This window comes from Salvelinus namaycush, unplaced genomic scaffold, assembly GCF_016432855.1.
Source record: "Salvelinus namaycush isolate Seneca unplaced genomic scaffold, SaNama_1.0 Scaffold315, whole genome shotgun sequence".
NCBI classification, from domain to species: Eukaryota; Metazoa; Chordata; class Actinopteri; order Salmoniformes; family Salmonidae; genus Salvelinus; species Salvelinus namaycush.
Genome location: NW_024060064.1, coordinates 202,505 through 219,129, shown reverse-complemented (window position 1 = coordinate 219,129; position 16,625 = coordinate 202,505). Strand labels below are relative to the sequence as shown.

At 47.7% G+C, this 16,625-nt stretch overlaps 1 protein-coding gene across 1 annotated transcript in view; it reads left to right on the top strand.

The window, feature by feature from the left end:
• The window catches only part of LOC120039973, a 32,267-nt gene that overhangs the window by 12,331 nt on the left and 3,311 nt on the right, over positions 1 to 16,625 (top strand). The window contains exons 5-7 of the mRNA XM_038985290.1: positions 5,243 to 5,376; positions 6,258 to 6,497; positions 8,675 to 8,845. Of these exons, the coding sequence (XP_038841218.1) occupies positions 5,243 to 5,376; positions 6,258 to 6,497; positions 8,675 to 8,845 (545 nt within the window). The remainder of the gene's footprint in view (positions 1 to 5,242; positions 5,377 to 6,257; positions 6,498 to 8,674; positions 8,846 to 16,625) is intronic.

Sequence of the window (16,625 nt, the reverse complement as noted above, 5' to 3'; positions counted from 1 at the left end):
AGGTCCCTGCATGGTGTCACTAACTCTGTCTCCATCCAGCAGGTCTCTATGTGGTGTCACTAACTCTGTCTCCATCCAGCAGGTCCCTGCATGGTGTCACTAACTCTGTCTCCATCCAGCAGGTCTCTATGTGGTGTCACTAACTCTGTCTCCATCCAGCAGGTCTCTATGTGGTGTCACTAACTCTGTCTCCATCCAGCAGGTCTCTATGTGGTGTCACTAACTCTGTCTCCATCCAGCAGGTCTCTATGTGGTGTCACTAACTCTGTCTCCATCCAGCAGGTCTCTATGTGGTGTCACTAACTCTGTCTCCATCCAGCAGGTCTCTATGTGGTGTCACTAACTCTGTCTCCATCCAGCAGGTCCCTATGTGGTGTCACTACCTCTGTCTCCATCCAGCAGGTCTCTATGTGGTGTCACTACCTCTGTCTCCATCCAGCAGGTCTCTATGTGGTGTCACTAACTCTGTCTCCATCCAGCAGGTCTCTATGTGGTGTCACTAACTCTGTCTCCATCCAGCAGGTCCCTATGTGGTGTCACTACCTCTGTCTCCATCCAGCAGGTCTCTATGTGGTGTCCCTAACTCTGTCTCCATCCAGCAGGTCTCTATGTGGTGTCACTAACTCTGTCTCCATCCAGCAGGTCCCTATGTGGTGTCACTACCTCTGTCTCCATCCAGCAGGTCTCTATGTGGTGTCAGTAACTCTGTCTCCATCCAGCAGGTCCCTGCATGGTGTCACTAACTCTGTCTCCATCCAGCAGGTCTCTATGTGGTGTCACTAACTCTGTCTCCATCCAGCAGGTCTCTATGTGGTGTCACTAGCTCTGTCTCCATCCAGCAGGTCCCTGCATGGTGTCACTAACTCTGTCTCCATCCAGCAGGTCCCTGCATGGTGTCACTAACTCTGTCTCCATCCAGCAGGTCTATATGTGGTGTCACTAACTCTGTCTCCATCCAGCAGGTCCCTGCATGGTGTCACTAACTCTGTCTCCATCCAGCAGGTCTCTATGTGGTGTCACTAACTCTGTCTCCATCCAGCAGGTCCCTGCATGGTGTCACTAACTCTGTCTCCATCCAGCAGGTCTCTATGTGGTGTCAGTAACTCTGTCTCCATCCAGCAGGTCTCTATGTGGTGTCACTAACTCTGTCTCCATCCAGCAGGTCTCTATGTGGTGTCACTAACTCTGTCTCCATCCAGCAGGTCCCTGCATGGTGTCACTAACTCTGTCTCCATCCAGCAGGTCTCTATGTGGTGTCACTAACTCTGTCTCCATCCAGCAGGTCTCTATGTGGTGTCACTAACTCTGTCTCCATCCAGCAGGTCTCTATGTGGTGTCACTAACTCTGTCTCCATCCAGCAGGTCTCTATGTGGTGTCACTACCTCTGTCTCCATCCAGCAGGTCTCTATGTGGTGTCACTAACTCTGTCTCCATCCAGCAGGTCCCTGCATGGTGTCACTAACTCTGTCTCCACCCAGCAGGTCCCTGCATGGTGTCACTAACTCTGTCTCCATCCAGCAGGTCCCTATGTGGTGTCACTAACTCTGTCTCCATCCAGCAGGTCCCTGCATGGTGTCACTAACTCTGTCTCCATCCAGCAGGTCTCTATGTGGTGTCACTAACTCTGTCTCCATCCAGCATGTCCCTGCATGGTGTCACTAACTCTGTCTCCATCCAGCAGGTCTCTATGTGGTGTCACTAACTCTGTCTCCATCCAGCAGGGCTCTATGTGGTGTCACTAACTCTGTCTCCATCCAGCAGGTCTCTATGTGGTGTCAGTAACTCTGTCTCCATCCAGCAGGGCTCTATGTGGTGTCACTAACTCTGTCTCCATCCAGCAGGTCCCTGCATGGTGTCACTAACTCTGTCTCCATCCAGCAGGTCTCTATGTGGTGTCAGTAACTCTGTCTCCATCCAGCAGGTCTCTATGTGGTGTCAGTAACTCTGTCTCCATCCAGCAGGTCCCTGCATGGTGTCACTAACTCTGTCTCCATCCAGCAGGTCCCTGCATGGTGTCACTAACTCTGTCTCCATCCAGCAGGTCTATATGTGGTGTCACTAACTCTGTCTCCATCCAGCAGGTCTCTATGTGGTGTCACTAACTCTGTCTCCATCCAGCAGGTCCCTGCATGGTGTCACTAACTCTGTCTCCATCCAGCAGGTCTCTATGTGGTGTCACTAACTCTGTCTCCATCCAGCAGGTCCCTGCATGATGTCACTAACTCTGTCTCCATCCAGCAGGTCTCTATGTGGTGTCACTAACTCTGTCTCCATCCAGCAGGTCCCTGCATGGTGTCACTAACTCTGTCTCCATCCAGCAGGTCTCTATGTGGTGTCACTAACTCTGTCTCCATCCAGCAGGTCTCTATGTGGTGTCACTAACTCTGTCTCCATCCAGCAGGTCTCTATGTGGTGTCACTAACTCTGTCTCCATCCAGCAGGTCTCTATGTGGTGTCACTAACTCTGTCTCCATCCAGCAGGTCTCTATGTGGTGTCACTAACTCTGTCTCCATCCAGCAGGTCTCTATGTGGTGTCACTAACTCTGTCTCCATCCAGCAGGTCCCTATGTGGTGTCACTACCTCTGTCTCCATCCAGCAGGTCTCTATGTGGTGTCACTACCTCTGTCTCCATCCAGCAGGTCTCTATGTGGTGTCACTAACTCTGTCTCCATCCAGCAGGTCTCTATGTGGTGTCACTAACTCTGTCTCCATCCAGCAGGTCCCTATGTGGTGTCACTACCTCTGTCTCCATCCAGCAGGTCTCTATGTGGTGTCACTAACTCTGTCTCCATCCAGCAGGTCTCTATGTGGTGTCACTAACTCTGTCTCCATCCAGCAGGTCCCTATGTGGTGTCACTACCTCTGTCTCCATCCAGCAGGTCTCTATGTGGTGTCAGTAACTCTGTCTCCATCCAGCAGGTCCCTGCATGGTGTCACTAACTCTGTCTCCATCCAGCAGGTCTCTATGTGGTGTCACTAACTCTGTCTCCATCCAGCAGGTCTCTATGTGGTGTCACTAACTCTGTCTCCATCCAGCAGGTCCCTGCATGGTGTCACTAACTCTGTCTCCATCCAGCAGGTCCCTGCATGGTGTCACTAACTCTGTCTCCATCCAGCAGGTCTATATGTGGTGTCACTAACTCTGTCTCCATCCAGCAGGTCCCTGCATGGTGTCACTAACTCTGTCTCCATCCAGCAGGTCTCTATGTGGTGTCACTAACTCTGTCTCCATCCAGCAGGTCCCTGCATGGTGTCACTACCTCTGTCTCCATCCAGCAGGTCTCTATGTGGTGTCACTACCTCTGTCTCCATCCAGCAGGTCTCTATGTGGTGTCACTAACTCTGTCTCCATCCAGCAGGTCCCTATGTGGTGTCACTACCTCTGTCTCCATCCAGCAGGTCTCTATGTGGTGTCACTAACTCTGTCTCCATCCAGCAGGTCTCTATGTGGTGTCACTAACTCTGTCTCCATCCAGCAGGTCCCTATGTGGTGTCACTACCTCTGTCTCCATCCAGCAGGTCTCTATGTGGTGTCAGTAACTCTGTCTCCATCCAGCAGGTCCCTGCATGGTGTCACTAACTCTGTCTCCATCCAGCAGGTCTCTATGTGGTGTCACTAACTCTGTCTCCATCCAGCAGGTCCCTATGTGGTGTCACTACCTCTGTCTCCATCCAGCAGGTCTCTATGTGGTGTCACTAACTCTGTCTCCATCCAGCAGGTCTCTATGTGGTGTCACTAACTCTGTCTCCATCCAGCAGGTCCCTATGTGGTGTCACTACCTCTGTCTCCATCCAGCAGGTCTCTATGTGGTGTCAGTAACTCTGTCTCCATCCAGCAGGTCCCTGCATGGTGTCACTAACTCTGTCTCCGTCCAGCAGGTCTCTATGTGGTGTCACTAACTCTGTCTCCATCCAGCAGGTCTCTATGTGGTGTCACTAACTCTGTCTCCATCCAGCAGGTCCCTGCATGGTGTCACTAACTCTGTCTCCATCCAGCAGGTCCCTGCATGGTGTCACTAACTCTGTCTCCATCCAGCAGGTCTATATGTGGTGTCACTAACTCTGTCTCCATCCAGCAGGTCCCTGCATGGTGTCACTAACTCTGTCTCCATCCAGCAGGTCTCTATGTGGTGTCACTAACTCTGTCTCCATCCAGCAGGTCCCTGCATGGTGTCACTAACTCTGTCTCCATCCAGCAGGTCTCTATGTGGTGTCACTAACTCTGTCTCCATCCAGCAGGTCTCTATGTGGTGTCACTAACTCTGTCTCCATCCAGCAGGTCCCTGCATGGTGTCACTAACTCTGTCTCCATCCAGCAGGTCTCTATGTGGTGTCACTAACTCTGTCTCCATCCAGCAGGTCTCTATGTGGTGTCACTAACTCTGTCTCCATCCAGCAGGTCCCTGCATGGTGTCACTAACTCTGTCTCCATCCAGCAGGTCCCTGCATGGTGTCACTAACTCTGTCTCCATCCAGCAGGTCTCTATGTGGTGTCACTAACTCTGTCTCCATCCAGCAGGGCTCTATGTGGTGTCACTAACTCTGTCTCCATCCAGCAGGTCCCTGCATGGTGTCACTAACTCTGTCTCCATCCAGCAGGTCTCTATGTGGTGTCAGTAACTCTGTCTCCATCCAGCAGGTCTCTATGTGGTGTCAGTAACTCTGTCTCCATCCAGCAGGTCCCTGCATGGTGTCACTAACTCTGTCTCCATCCAGCAGGTCCCTGCATGGTGTCACTAACTCTGTCTCCATCCAGCAGGTCTCTATGTGGTGTCACTAACTCTGTCTCCATCCAGCAGGTCCCTGCATGGTGTCACTAACTCTGTCTCCATCCAGCAGGTCTCTATGTGGTGTCACTAACTCTGTCTCCATCCAGCAGGTCCCTGCATGGTGTCACTAACTCTGTCTCCATCCAGCAGGTCTCTATGTGGTGTCACTAACTCTGTCTCCATCCAGCAGGTCCCTGCATGGTGTCACTAACTCTGTCTCCATCCAGCAGGTCTCTATGTGGTGTCACTAACTCTGTCTCCATCCAGCAGGTCTCTATGTGGTGTCACTACCTCTGTCTCCATCCAGCAGGTCTCTATGTGGTGTCACTAACTCTGTCTCCATCCAGCAGGTCTCTATGTGGTGTCAGTAACTCTGTCTCCATCCAGCAGGTCTCTATGTGGTGTCACTAACTCTGTCTCCATCCAGTAGGTCCCTGCATGGTGTCACTAACTCTGTCTCCATCCAGCAGGTCCCCATGTGGTGTGTGAGCCTGGCCAGAGGGTGGTGGTGGTTGGTGGAGGCCTGACTAGCGCTCACGTCATCTCCATCGCTCTGCAACAAGGAGCCAGTCATGTGACCTGGGTGATGCGCAAACACTTACAGGTCTGTTTCTGTTTAGATCTATGGCCATGTCCCAATTATCTTCCCTTCCTCCTGAAGGGGAAACTTGTTAGTTCTGGAAATTATCACATAGAAACTTCATTTGGAGGATCAAGGAGGTTTTAATATGCTTTTACATTTGTAGCACAAAACATTGTTTTGAAAATCCTGGTGAAAATGGCCTTTTTAGACCTATACATGCCTCCTGTCAGACCCTATGATCTGTGAACCATACATGATACAGACAACATCTTGGTGTCATTACACTCTTCATAGAGTGCTCTAAAATATGGACTATTTTTATATGTATTTAATATAGTTTGTCTATATTGTGAAATACAAATTTACACATGAGTTTATTCAACATTCAAACTAATAATATGAATATCTCAAAAGTACCCTTTTTGATTTTGTTCATTTTTAGACATGTTTAAAAAAATATACTCTAGAAGTACATCGCATTTCCAGAGTGCCCCCCCCCCCTCCCAGCTGAGCCCCCCCCCCCCCCCCCTGCATCGGGCCTCTCCCCCAGTTGAAGTAGTTTGATGTTAAGAGACTGTTATAGTCAGACCACCATGATCTCCAACCCCAAACCCCTCTGCCTCGGCCCTCTCCCCCAGCTGAAGCAGTTTGATGTTAAGAGACTGTTATAGTCAGACCACCATGATCTCCAACCCCAAACCCCTCTGCCTCGGCCCTCTCCCCCAGCTGAAGCAGTTTGATGTTAAGAGACTGTTATAGTCAGACCACCATGATCTCCAACCCCAAACCCCTCTGCCTCGGCCCTCTCCCCCAGCTGAAGCAGTTTGATGTTAAGAGACTGTTATAGTCAGACCACCATGATCTCCAACCCCAAACCCCTCTGCCTCGGCCCTCTCCCCCAGCTGAAGCAGTTTGACGTGGGTGACGTGGAGAGCCTGGTGGGGCGGTACTCCCATGTGGAGCATGGCATCAAGATGGACGGCCTGGCCTACCTGCGCCAGTTCTACAACGAGAGCAGCGTCCATAAGAGACTGGCCATGATCAGACAGGCCAGGAAGGGAGGGGCAGTTACACCTGAGGCCTACGCAGCTCTGCAGCCCTACATCCAGACTGGACAGCTGTCTGTCCGAGCATACTGCCAGGTACAGAAATAACAACAATATTGTAATAGTACTAGTCAGAATAATACTGCTAGGTAAATAGATATCAATAATATGAATACTACTGTGACCCCCAGGCACACACTACCTCTGTCCACCCTCTCTACTGTGACCCCCAGGCACACACGTCCTCTGTCCACCCTCTCTACCTTGACCCCCAGGCACACACTACCTCTGTCCACCCTCTCTACTGTGACCCCCAGGCTCACACAACCTCTGTCCACCCTCTCTACTGTGACCCCCAGGCACACACTACCTCTGTCCACCCTCTCTACTGCGACCCCCAGGCACACACAACCTCTGTCCACCCTCTCTACTGTGACCCCCAGGCTCACACAACCTCTGTCCACCCTCTCTACTGCGACCCCCAGGCACACACGACCTCTGTCCACCCTCTCTACTGTGACCCCCAGGCTCACACGACCTCTGTCCACCCTCTCTACTGTGACCCCCAGGCACACACGACCTCTGTCCACCCTCTCTACTGTGACCCCCAGGCACACACGACCTCTGTCCACCCTCTCTACTGTGACCCCCAGGCACACACGACCTCTGTCCACCCTCTCTACTGTGACCCCCAGGCTCACACGACCTCTGTCCACCCTCTCTACTGTGACCCCCAGGCACACACGACCTCTGTCCACCCTCTCTACTGTGACCCCAGGCACACACGACCTCTGTCCACCCTCTCTACTGTGACCCCCAGGCACACACGACCTCTGTCCACCCTCTCTACTGTGACCCCCAGGCTCACACTACCTCTGTCCACCCTCTCTACTGTGACCCCCAGGCACACACGACCTCTGTCCACCCTCTCTACTGTGACCCCCAGGCACACACGACCTCTGTCCACCCTCTCTACTGTGACCCCCAGGCTCACACGACCTCTGTCCACCCTCTCTACTGTGACCCCCAGGCACACACGACCTCTGTCCACCCTCTCTACTGTGACCCCCAGGCTCACACGACCTCTGTCCACCCTCTCTACTGTGACCCCCAGGCACACACGACCTCTGTCCACCCTCTCTACTGTGACCCCCAGGCTCACACAACCTCTGTCCACCCTCTCTACTGTGACCCCCAGGCACACACGACCTCTGTCCACCCTCTCTACTGTGACCCCCAGGCACACACGACCTCTGTCCACCCTCTCTACTGTGACCCCCAGGCACACACGACCTCTGTCCACCCTCTCTACTGTGACCCCCAGGCACACACTACCTCTGTCCACCCTCTCTACTGTGACCCCCAGGCACACACGACCTCTGTCCACCCTCTCTACTGTGACCCCCAGGCTCACACTACCTCTGTCCACCCTCTCTACTGTGACCCCCAGGCACACACGACCTCTGTCCACCCTCTCTACTGTGACCCCCAGGCACACACGACCTCTGTCCACCCTCTCTACTGTGACCCCCAGGCTCACACGACCTCTGTCCACCCTCTCTACTGTGACCCCCAGGCACACACGACCTCTGTCCACCCTCTCTACTGTGACCCCCAGGCACACACGACCTCTGTCCACCCTCTCTACTGTGACCCCCAGGCACACACGACCTCTGTCCGCCCTCTCTACTGTGACCCCCAGGCACACACTACCTCTGTCCACACTCTCTACTGTGACCCCCAGGCACACACGACCTCTGTCCACCCTCTCTACTGTGACCCCCAGGCACAGACGACCTCTGTCCACCCTCTCTACTGTGACCCCCAGGCACACACGACCTCTGTCCACCCTCTCTACTGTGACCCCCAGGCACACACGACCTCTGTCCGCCCTCTCTACTGTGACCCCCAGGCACACACTACCTCTGTCCACACTCTCTACTGTGACCCCCAGGCACACACGACCTCTGTCCACCCTCTCTACTGTGACCCCCAGGGACACACGACCTCTGTCCTCCCTCTCTACTGTGACCCCCAGGCACACACGACCTCTGTCCACCCTCTCTACTGTGACCCCCAGGCACACACGACCTCTGTCCACCCTCTCTACTGTGACCCCCAGGCACACACGACCTCTGTCCGCCCTGGGGGTCGCAGTGGAGAAGTAACATTTGGAAACATAAAATAATACAATCTGGTGAAAGAGAGAAAGTAGAGTCAAGGTATTCACGGTGAACAGTGGTTATGGATTCATGACCTGTTGTGTTCTACAGGTGACTGAAGCTAAGTGGTGCTATGAAAGCCAGGTGTGGAGACTGTCACTGTGTGGACAGAATGGCTGTGAGACTTGGACTGGGGACAGGATATGGCTGGCTACAGGATGTAAACTGGACGTCAACCAAGACCCTATGCTCTCTTCTGTCATCAAGGAATTCCCTATTCAGGTGTGCTGCTATCATATCATATCTCAACCTCTGCAATAATCTTTCATGTGTCTTTAATAAAATCAGTGTCCACAAAATGACTATACTACTATACTATACTACAGTGGTGTAAAGTACTTAAGTAAAAATACTTTTTAGTTTTTGGTGTATCTGTACTTTACTTTACTATTTATATTTTTTACTACTTTTACTTTTACTTCACTACATTCCTATAGAAAATATTCTACTTTTTTGAAAAGTACTTGATACATTTTGAATGCTTAGCAGGACAGGAAAATAGTAAAATTCACGCACTTATCAACCGAACATCCCTGTTCATCCTTACTGCCTCTTATCTGGAGGACTCACTAAACAGAGAACATCCCTGGTCATCCCTACTGCCTCTGATCTGGAGGACTCACTAAACAGAGAACATCCCTGGTCATCCCTACTGCCTCTGATCTGGTGGACTCTCTAAACAGAGAACAGCCCAGGTCATCCCTACTGCCTCTGATCTGGTGGACTCTCTAAACAGAGAACATCCCTGGTCATCTCTACTGCCTCTGATCTGGTGGACTCTCTAAACAGAGAACAGCCCTGGCCATCCCTACTGCCTCTGATCTGATCTGGTGAACTCACTAAACAGAGAACATCCCTGGTCATCCCTACTGCCTCTGATCTGGTGGACTCACTAAACAGAGAACAGCCCAGGTCATCCCTACTGCCTCTGATCTGGTGGACTCACTAAACAGAGAACATCCTTGGTCATCCCTACTGCCTCTGATCTGGAGGACTCACTAAACAGAGAACATCCCTGGTCATTCCTACTGCCTCTGATCTGGTGGACTCACTAAACAGAGAACATCCCTGGTCATCCCTACTGCCTCTGATCTGGTGGACTCACTAAACAGAGAACATCCCTGGTCATCCCTACTGCCTCTGATCTGGTGGACTCACTAAACAGAAAACATCCCTGGTCATCCCTACTGCCTCTGATCTGGTGGACTCACTAAACAGAAAACATCCCTGGTCATCTCTACTGCCTCTGATCTGGTGGACTCACTAAACAGAGAACATCCCTGGTCATCCCTACTGCCTCTGATCTGGTGGACTCACTAAACAAAGAACATCCCTGGTCATCCCTACTGCCTCTGATCTGGAGGACTCTCTAAACAGAGAACATCCCTGGTCATCCCTACTGCCTCTGATCTGGTGGACTCACTAAACAGAAAACATCCCTGGTCATCCCTACTGCCTCTGATCTGGAGGACTCTCTAAACAGAAAACATCCCTGGTCATCCCTACTGCCTCTGATCTGGAGGACTCTCTAAACACACATGATTTGTTTGTACATTTTTACTGAATGTTGGACAAGAAAATGGTGCCATCTGGTTTGCTTAATATAAGGAATTTAATTTTTTTTTTTTTTACTTTTTATACTTAAAACCAAATACTTTTATACATTTACTCAAGAAGATTTTACTGGGTGACTTTTACTTTTACTTGAGTTATTTTCTATTAAGGTATCTTTACTTTTACTCAAGTATGACAGGGTACTTTTTCCACCACTACTATACTACCATACTATACTACACAACAATACTACAATACTACTATACTATATATTTCTACTGTGATATACTACTATACTATGGGGTACTACTATACTATACTGCTATACCATAGGCTGCTACTGTACTATATTGCTACACTATAGGCGACTACTATACTACATTGTACGAATATAGGCTACTATTATATTATACTACTATAATATACTAATATAGGCTACAACTATACTATACCACTATGGGCTACTACTATACTATATGCTACTACTATACTATGCTACAATACTACTACACTATAGGCTACTACTATACTTTACCACTATACAATAGGCTGCTACTATACTATACTCCTATAGGATACTGCTATACTATACTTTAGGCTAGTAGAGCCTACTAGAGCCTATAGGCTACTACACTGATATAGGCTACTACTATACTTTAGGCTAATAGCATACTATGCAACTATACTATACTACTATAGCATACCACTATACCATACTATACCACACTATACTATACTACTGTGGGGTACTGCTATACTATACCATACTACACCATACTATACTACTATAGGTTACCACAATACTATAATATAGGCTGCTGCCATACTATGCTACTATACTATAGGCTGCTACTATACTACCATGCTATACTATAGAATACTACTATACTACGATGTTATGCCATATTAATATAGGCGGTTGCTATACTATGTCATACTATACTACTATACTATACTATTATACTATAGGCCGCTACCATACCATACTACACTATGATACTATACTATTATACTATAGGCTACTACTATAATATACTACTATGCCATAGGATATTACTATGCTACTATACAATAGGATACTACTATACTATACTACTATAGGATACTACTATACTACTATACCACACTAATATGCTATTAATAGGCTACTACTATACTATACTACTAATGGCTACTGATTTACTATACTACTATATGCTACTACTATACTGCTATACTATAGGCTACTACTATACTACGCTACTATACCATACTACTATGGGCCATTACTATACCATGCTATACTACTATAGTCTACTGCTATACCATACCATACTACACTACTATACTACTACAGGCTACTACTATACTATACTACTATAATATAGGCTACTACCATAGTATACTACTATGCTATAGGCTACTACTATATCATACTACTATAATATAAGCTAATACTATACTACTATACTATACTAATATAGGCTACTACAATGATATAGGCTACTACTATACTATACCATACTATACAATACTACTATAATATTATATTACACTATAGACTACCACTATACTATACCATACCATACTATATTATTATAGGCTGCTACTATACTACTATAGGCTACTACTATACTATACTATAGGATACTACTATACAACTATGCTATACTACTATAGGCTGCTACTATACTATACCACTATAGGATACTACTAAACTATAATACTATAGGTCACTACTGTACTATAATACCATACAATAGGTTACTACTATACTACTATATTATACTATTATTCTATAGGCTACTAATATTCGACAATACTGTAGGCTACGACTATACTATACTACTATACTATAGGCTGCCGCCACACTATACTCCTATACTAAACTATTATACTCTAGGATACTACGATACTATGCAGCTATACTAATATAGGCTACTACTATACAACTGTACTATACTACTATAGGCTGCAACTATATTATACCATAGGCTACTACTATAATATGCTACTATACTATACTCATATAGGCCACCACTATACTATGCCATACTACTATACTATGCCGTACTTTACTATACTACTATAATATACTACCATACTATGGGCTACAACTATACTATTCTATGATTCTATAGGCTGCTACTATACTATACCACTGTACTATGCTACTATACTATGTGCTGCTACTATATTACTATAGGCGCTACAATACTATATGCTGCTACCATACCACACCACAATGCTACTATACTACTATAGTATAGGTTACTACTATACTACTACACTACGGTGCTGCTATACTATAGGATATACTACATGCTGCTACAATACTACACTACAGTACTACTATACTATGGGCTACTACTAGCCTAGACTAAAGCACTACTATAGACTAATGCCATACTATACTACTATACTGCACCACAATACTGCTATGCTATAGGCTACTACTATACTACTATATAATGGGTTACTACTATACTATAGGCTACTACTATACTATAGGCAACTACTATACCACTGTAGACCACTACTATACTATAGACTACTACTCTACCATACTATTGTGCTATACTACTACTATACCATAGGCTACTGCTATGCTATTATACTCTATTATAGTACTATGGGCTGCCACTATACTATAGGCTACTACTACGGTACACTACAATGCTACCATGCGACCATACTGTAGGCTACTACAATACTACACTACTATAGGCTACTGCTATACAATAGGCTACTACTATACTATAATACTGATATACTGTGGGCTACTACTATATGCTACTACTATACTACTATACTATAGGCTATTACTATGCTACTATACGATAGGCTACTACTATATGCTACTACTATACTACACTGCTATGCTATTAATAGGATACTACTATACTTTACTACTAATGGCTACTGCTTTACTATACTAATATAGGCTACTACTATACTGCCATACTATAGGCTGCCATTATACTACTATACTATACTACTGTGCTATGCTACTATACTATAGGCTGCTACTATACTGCTATACTATATGCTGCTACTATACCATCCTACTACATGCTACTACTATACTATACTACTATTGGCTGCTACTATGCTACTTTACTAGTCTACTATACTACTACTATGCAACTACTATACTACTGTAGGCTGCTAATTTAATATACTTCTATAGGATACTACTATAGATTACCACCATACTACTATACTATACTGCTATACTATTAATAGGCTACTACTATGCTGTACTATTATATGCTGCTAATTTAATATTCTACTATAGGCTACTACTATACGACTATACTGTAGGCTACTACTATACTATAATACTGTAGGCTACTACTATACTATAGGCTACTACTATACTATAATACTGTAGGCTACTACTATACTATAGGCTACTACTATACTATAGGCTACTACTATACTATAATACTGTAGGCTACTACTATACTATAGGCTGCTACTATACGTGTCATGTTTTGTCTTTCATCATGTCTTGTCCCTGTGCTTCCCTCTGCTGGTCTTATTAGGTTCTTTCCCTCTTTCTCTCTCTCTATCGTTCCGTTCCTGCTCCCAGCTGTTTCTCATTCTCCTAACGACCTCATTTACTCTTTCACACCTGTCCCCTATTTTGCCCTCTGATTAGAGTCCCTATTTCTCCCTCTGTTTTCCGCTTCTGTCCTTGTCGGATTCTTGTTTGATGTTTGCTGTTCCTGTGTCCTTGTTCCGCCCTGTCGTGTTCTTTGCCTTCTTCAGATGCTGCGTGTGAGCAGGTGTCTATGTCAGCTACGGCCAGTGCCTTCCTGAAGCGACCTGCAGTCTGTGGTCGCGTCTCCAGTCGTTCCTCTCTATTGACGAGAGGATTTCAGTTCCTGTTTTGGATTGACCATTGATAATATCCAGGAGAATCATTATTTGTTTATTACTGGAATAAAGACTCTGTTACTATTACGTCGCTTTTGGGTCCTCATTCACCAGCATAACAGAAGAATCCGACCAAGATGGACCCAGCGACTATGGATTCTCTCAACACTGCCGTCGAGTTCCAGGGAGCAATGCTCGGCAGACACGAGCAGGAATTGTTTGCTGCTCGTCATGCCGTTGAGACCCTGGCCGCTCAGGTTTCCGATCTCTCTGGACAGTTTCAGAGTCTTCATCTCGTGCCACCAGCTACTTCCTGGTCTTCCGAGTCTCCGGAACCTAGGGTTAATAACCCACCATGTTACTCTGGGCAGCCCACTGAGTGTCGCTCCTTTCTCACCCAGTGTGATATTGTGTTCTCTCTCCAGCCCAACACGTACTCAAGAGAGAGAGCTCGGATCGCTTACGTCATATCACTCCTTACTGGTCGGGCTCGGGAGTGGGGCACAGCTATCTGGGAGGCAAGGGCTGAGTGTTCTAACGATTATCAGAACTTTAAAGAGGAGATGATACGGGTTTTTGATCGTTCAGTTTTTGGGAAGGAGGCTTCCAGGGCCCTGGCTTCCCTATGTCAAGGTGATCGATCCATAACGGATTACTCTATAGAGTTTCGCACTCTTGCTGCCTCCAGTGACTGGAACGAGCCGGCGTTGCTCGCTCGTTTTCTGGAGGGACTTCACGCTGAGGTTAAGGATGAGATTCTCTCCCGGGAGGTTCCTTCCAGCGTGGACTCTTTGATTGCACTCGCCATCCGCATAGAACGACGGGTAGATCTTCGTCACCGAGCTCGTGGAAGAGAGCTCGCGTTAACGGTGTTTCCCCTCTCCGCATCTCAACCATCTCCTCCCACCGGCTCAGAGACTGAGCCCATGCAGCTGGGAGGTATTCGCATCTCGACTAAGGAGAGGGAACGGAGAATCACCAACCGCCTTTGCCTCTATTGCGGTTCTGCGGGACATTTTGTCATGTCATGTCCAGTAAAAGCCAGAGCTCATCAGTAAGCGGAGGGCTACTGGTGAGCGCTACTACTCCTGTCTCTCCATCAAGATCCTGTACTACCTTGTCGGTCCATCTACGCTGGACCGGTTCAGCTGCTTCCTGCAGTGCCTTGATAGACTCTGGGGCTGAGGGTTGTTTTATGGACGAAGCATGGGCTCGGAAACATGACATTCCTCTCAGACAGTTAGGGAAGCCCACGCCCATGTTCGCCTTAGATGGTAGTCTTCTCCCCAGTATCAGATGTGAGACACTACCTTTAACCCTCACAGTATCTGGTAACCACAGTGAGACCATTTCCTTTTTGATTTTTCGTTCACCTTTTACACCTGTTGTTTTGGGTCATCCCTGGCTAGTATGTCATAATCCTTCTATTGATTGGTCTAGTAATTCTATCCTATCCTGGAACGTTTCTTGTCATGTGAAGTGTTTAATGTCTGCTATCCCTCCTGTGTCTTCTGTCCCCTCTACTCAGGAGGAACCTGGTGATTTGACAGGAGTGCCGGAGGAATATCATGATCTGCGCACGGTCTTCAGTCGGTCCAGAGCCAGCTCCCTTCCTCCTCACCGGTCGTATGATTGTTGTATTGATCTCCTTCCGGGGACCACTCCCCCTCGGGGTAGACTATACTCTCTGTCGGCTCCCGAACGTAAGGCTCTCGAGGATTATCTGTCTGTTTCTCTCAACGCCGGTACCGTGGTGCCTTCTTCCTCTCCCGCCGGAGCGGGATTTTTCTTTGTTAAGAAGAAGGACGGTACTCTGCGCCCCTGCGTGGATTATCGAGGGCTGAATGACATTACGGTTAAGAATCGTTATCCGCTTCCCCTTATGTCGTCGGCCTTCGAGATTTTGCAGGGAGCCAGGTTCTTTACTAAGTTGGACCTTCGTAACGCTTACCATCTCGTACGCATCAGAGAGGGGGACGAGTGGAAAACGGCGTTTAATACTCCGTTAGGGCATTTTGAATACCGGGTTCTGCCGTTCGGTCTCGCTAATGCTCCAGCTGTCTTTCAGGCATTAGTTAATGATGTACTGAGAGACATGCTGAACATTTTTGTTTTCGTTTACCTTGACGATATCCTGATTTTTTCACCGTCACTCGAGATTCATGTTCAGCACGTTCGACGTGTACTCCAGCGCCTTTTAGAGAATTGTCTCTACGTGAAGGCTGAGAAGTGCGCCTTTCATGTCTCCTCTGTCACATTTCTCGGTTCTGTTATTTCCGCTGAAGGCATTCAGATGGATCCCGCTAAGGTCCAGGCTGTCAGCGATTGGCCCGTTCCTAAGTCACGTGTCGAGTTGCAGCGCTTTCTCGGTTTCGCTAATTTCTATCGGCGTTTCATTCGTAATTTCGGTCAAGTGGCTGCCCCTCTCACAGCTCTGACTTCTGTCAAGACTTGCTTTAAGTGGTCCGGTTCCGCCCAGGGAGCTTTTGATCTCCTCAAGAAGCGTTTTACATCCGCCCCTATCCTTGTTACTCCTGACGTCACTAAACAATTCATTGTCGAGGTTGACGCTTCAGAGGTGGGCGTG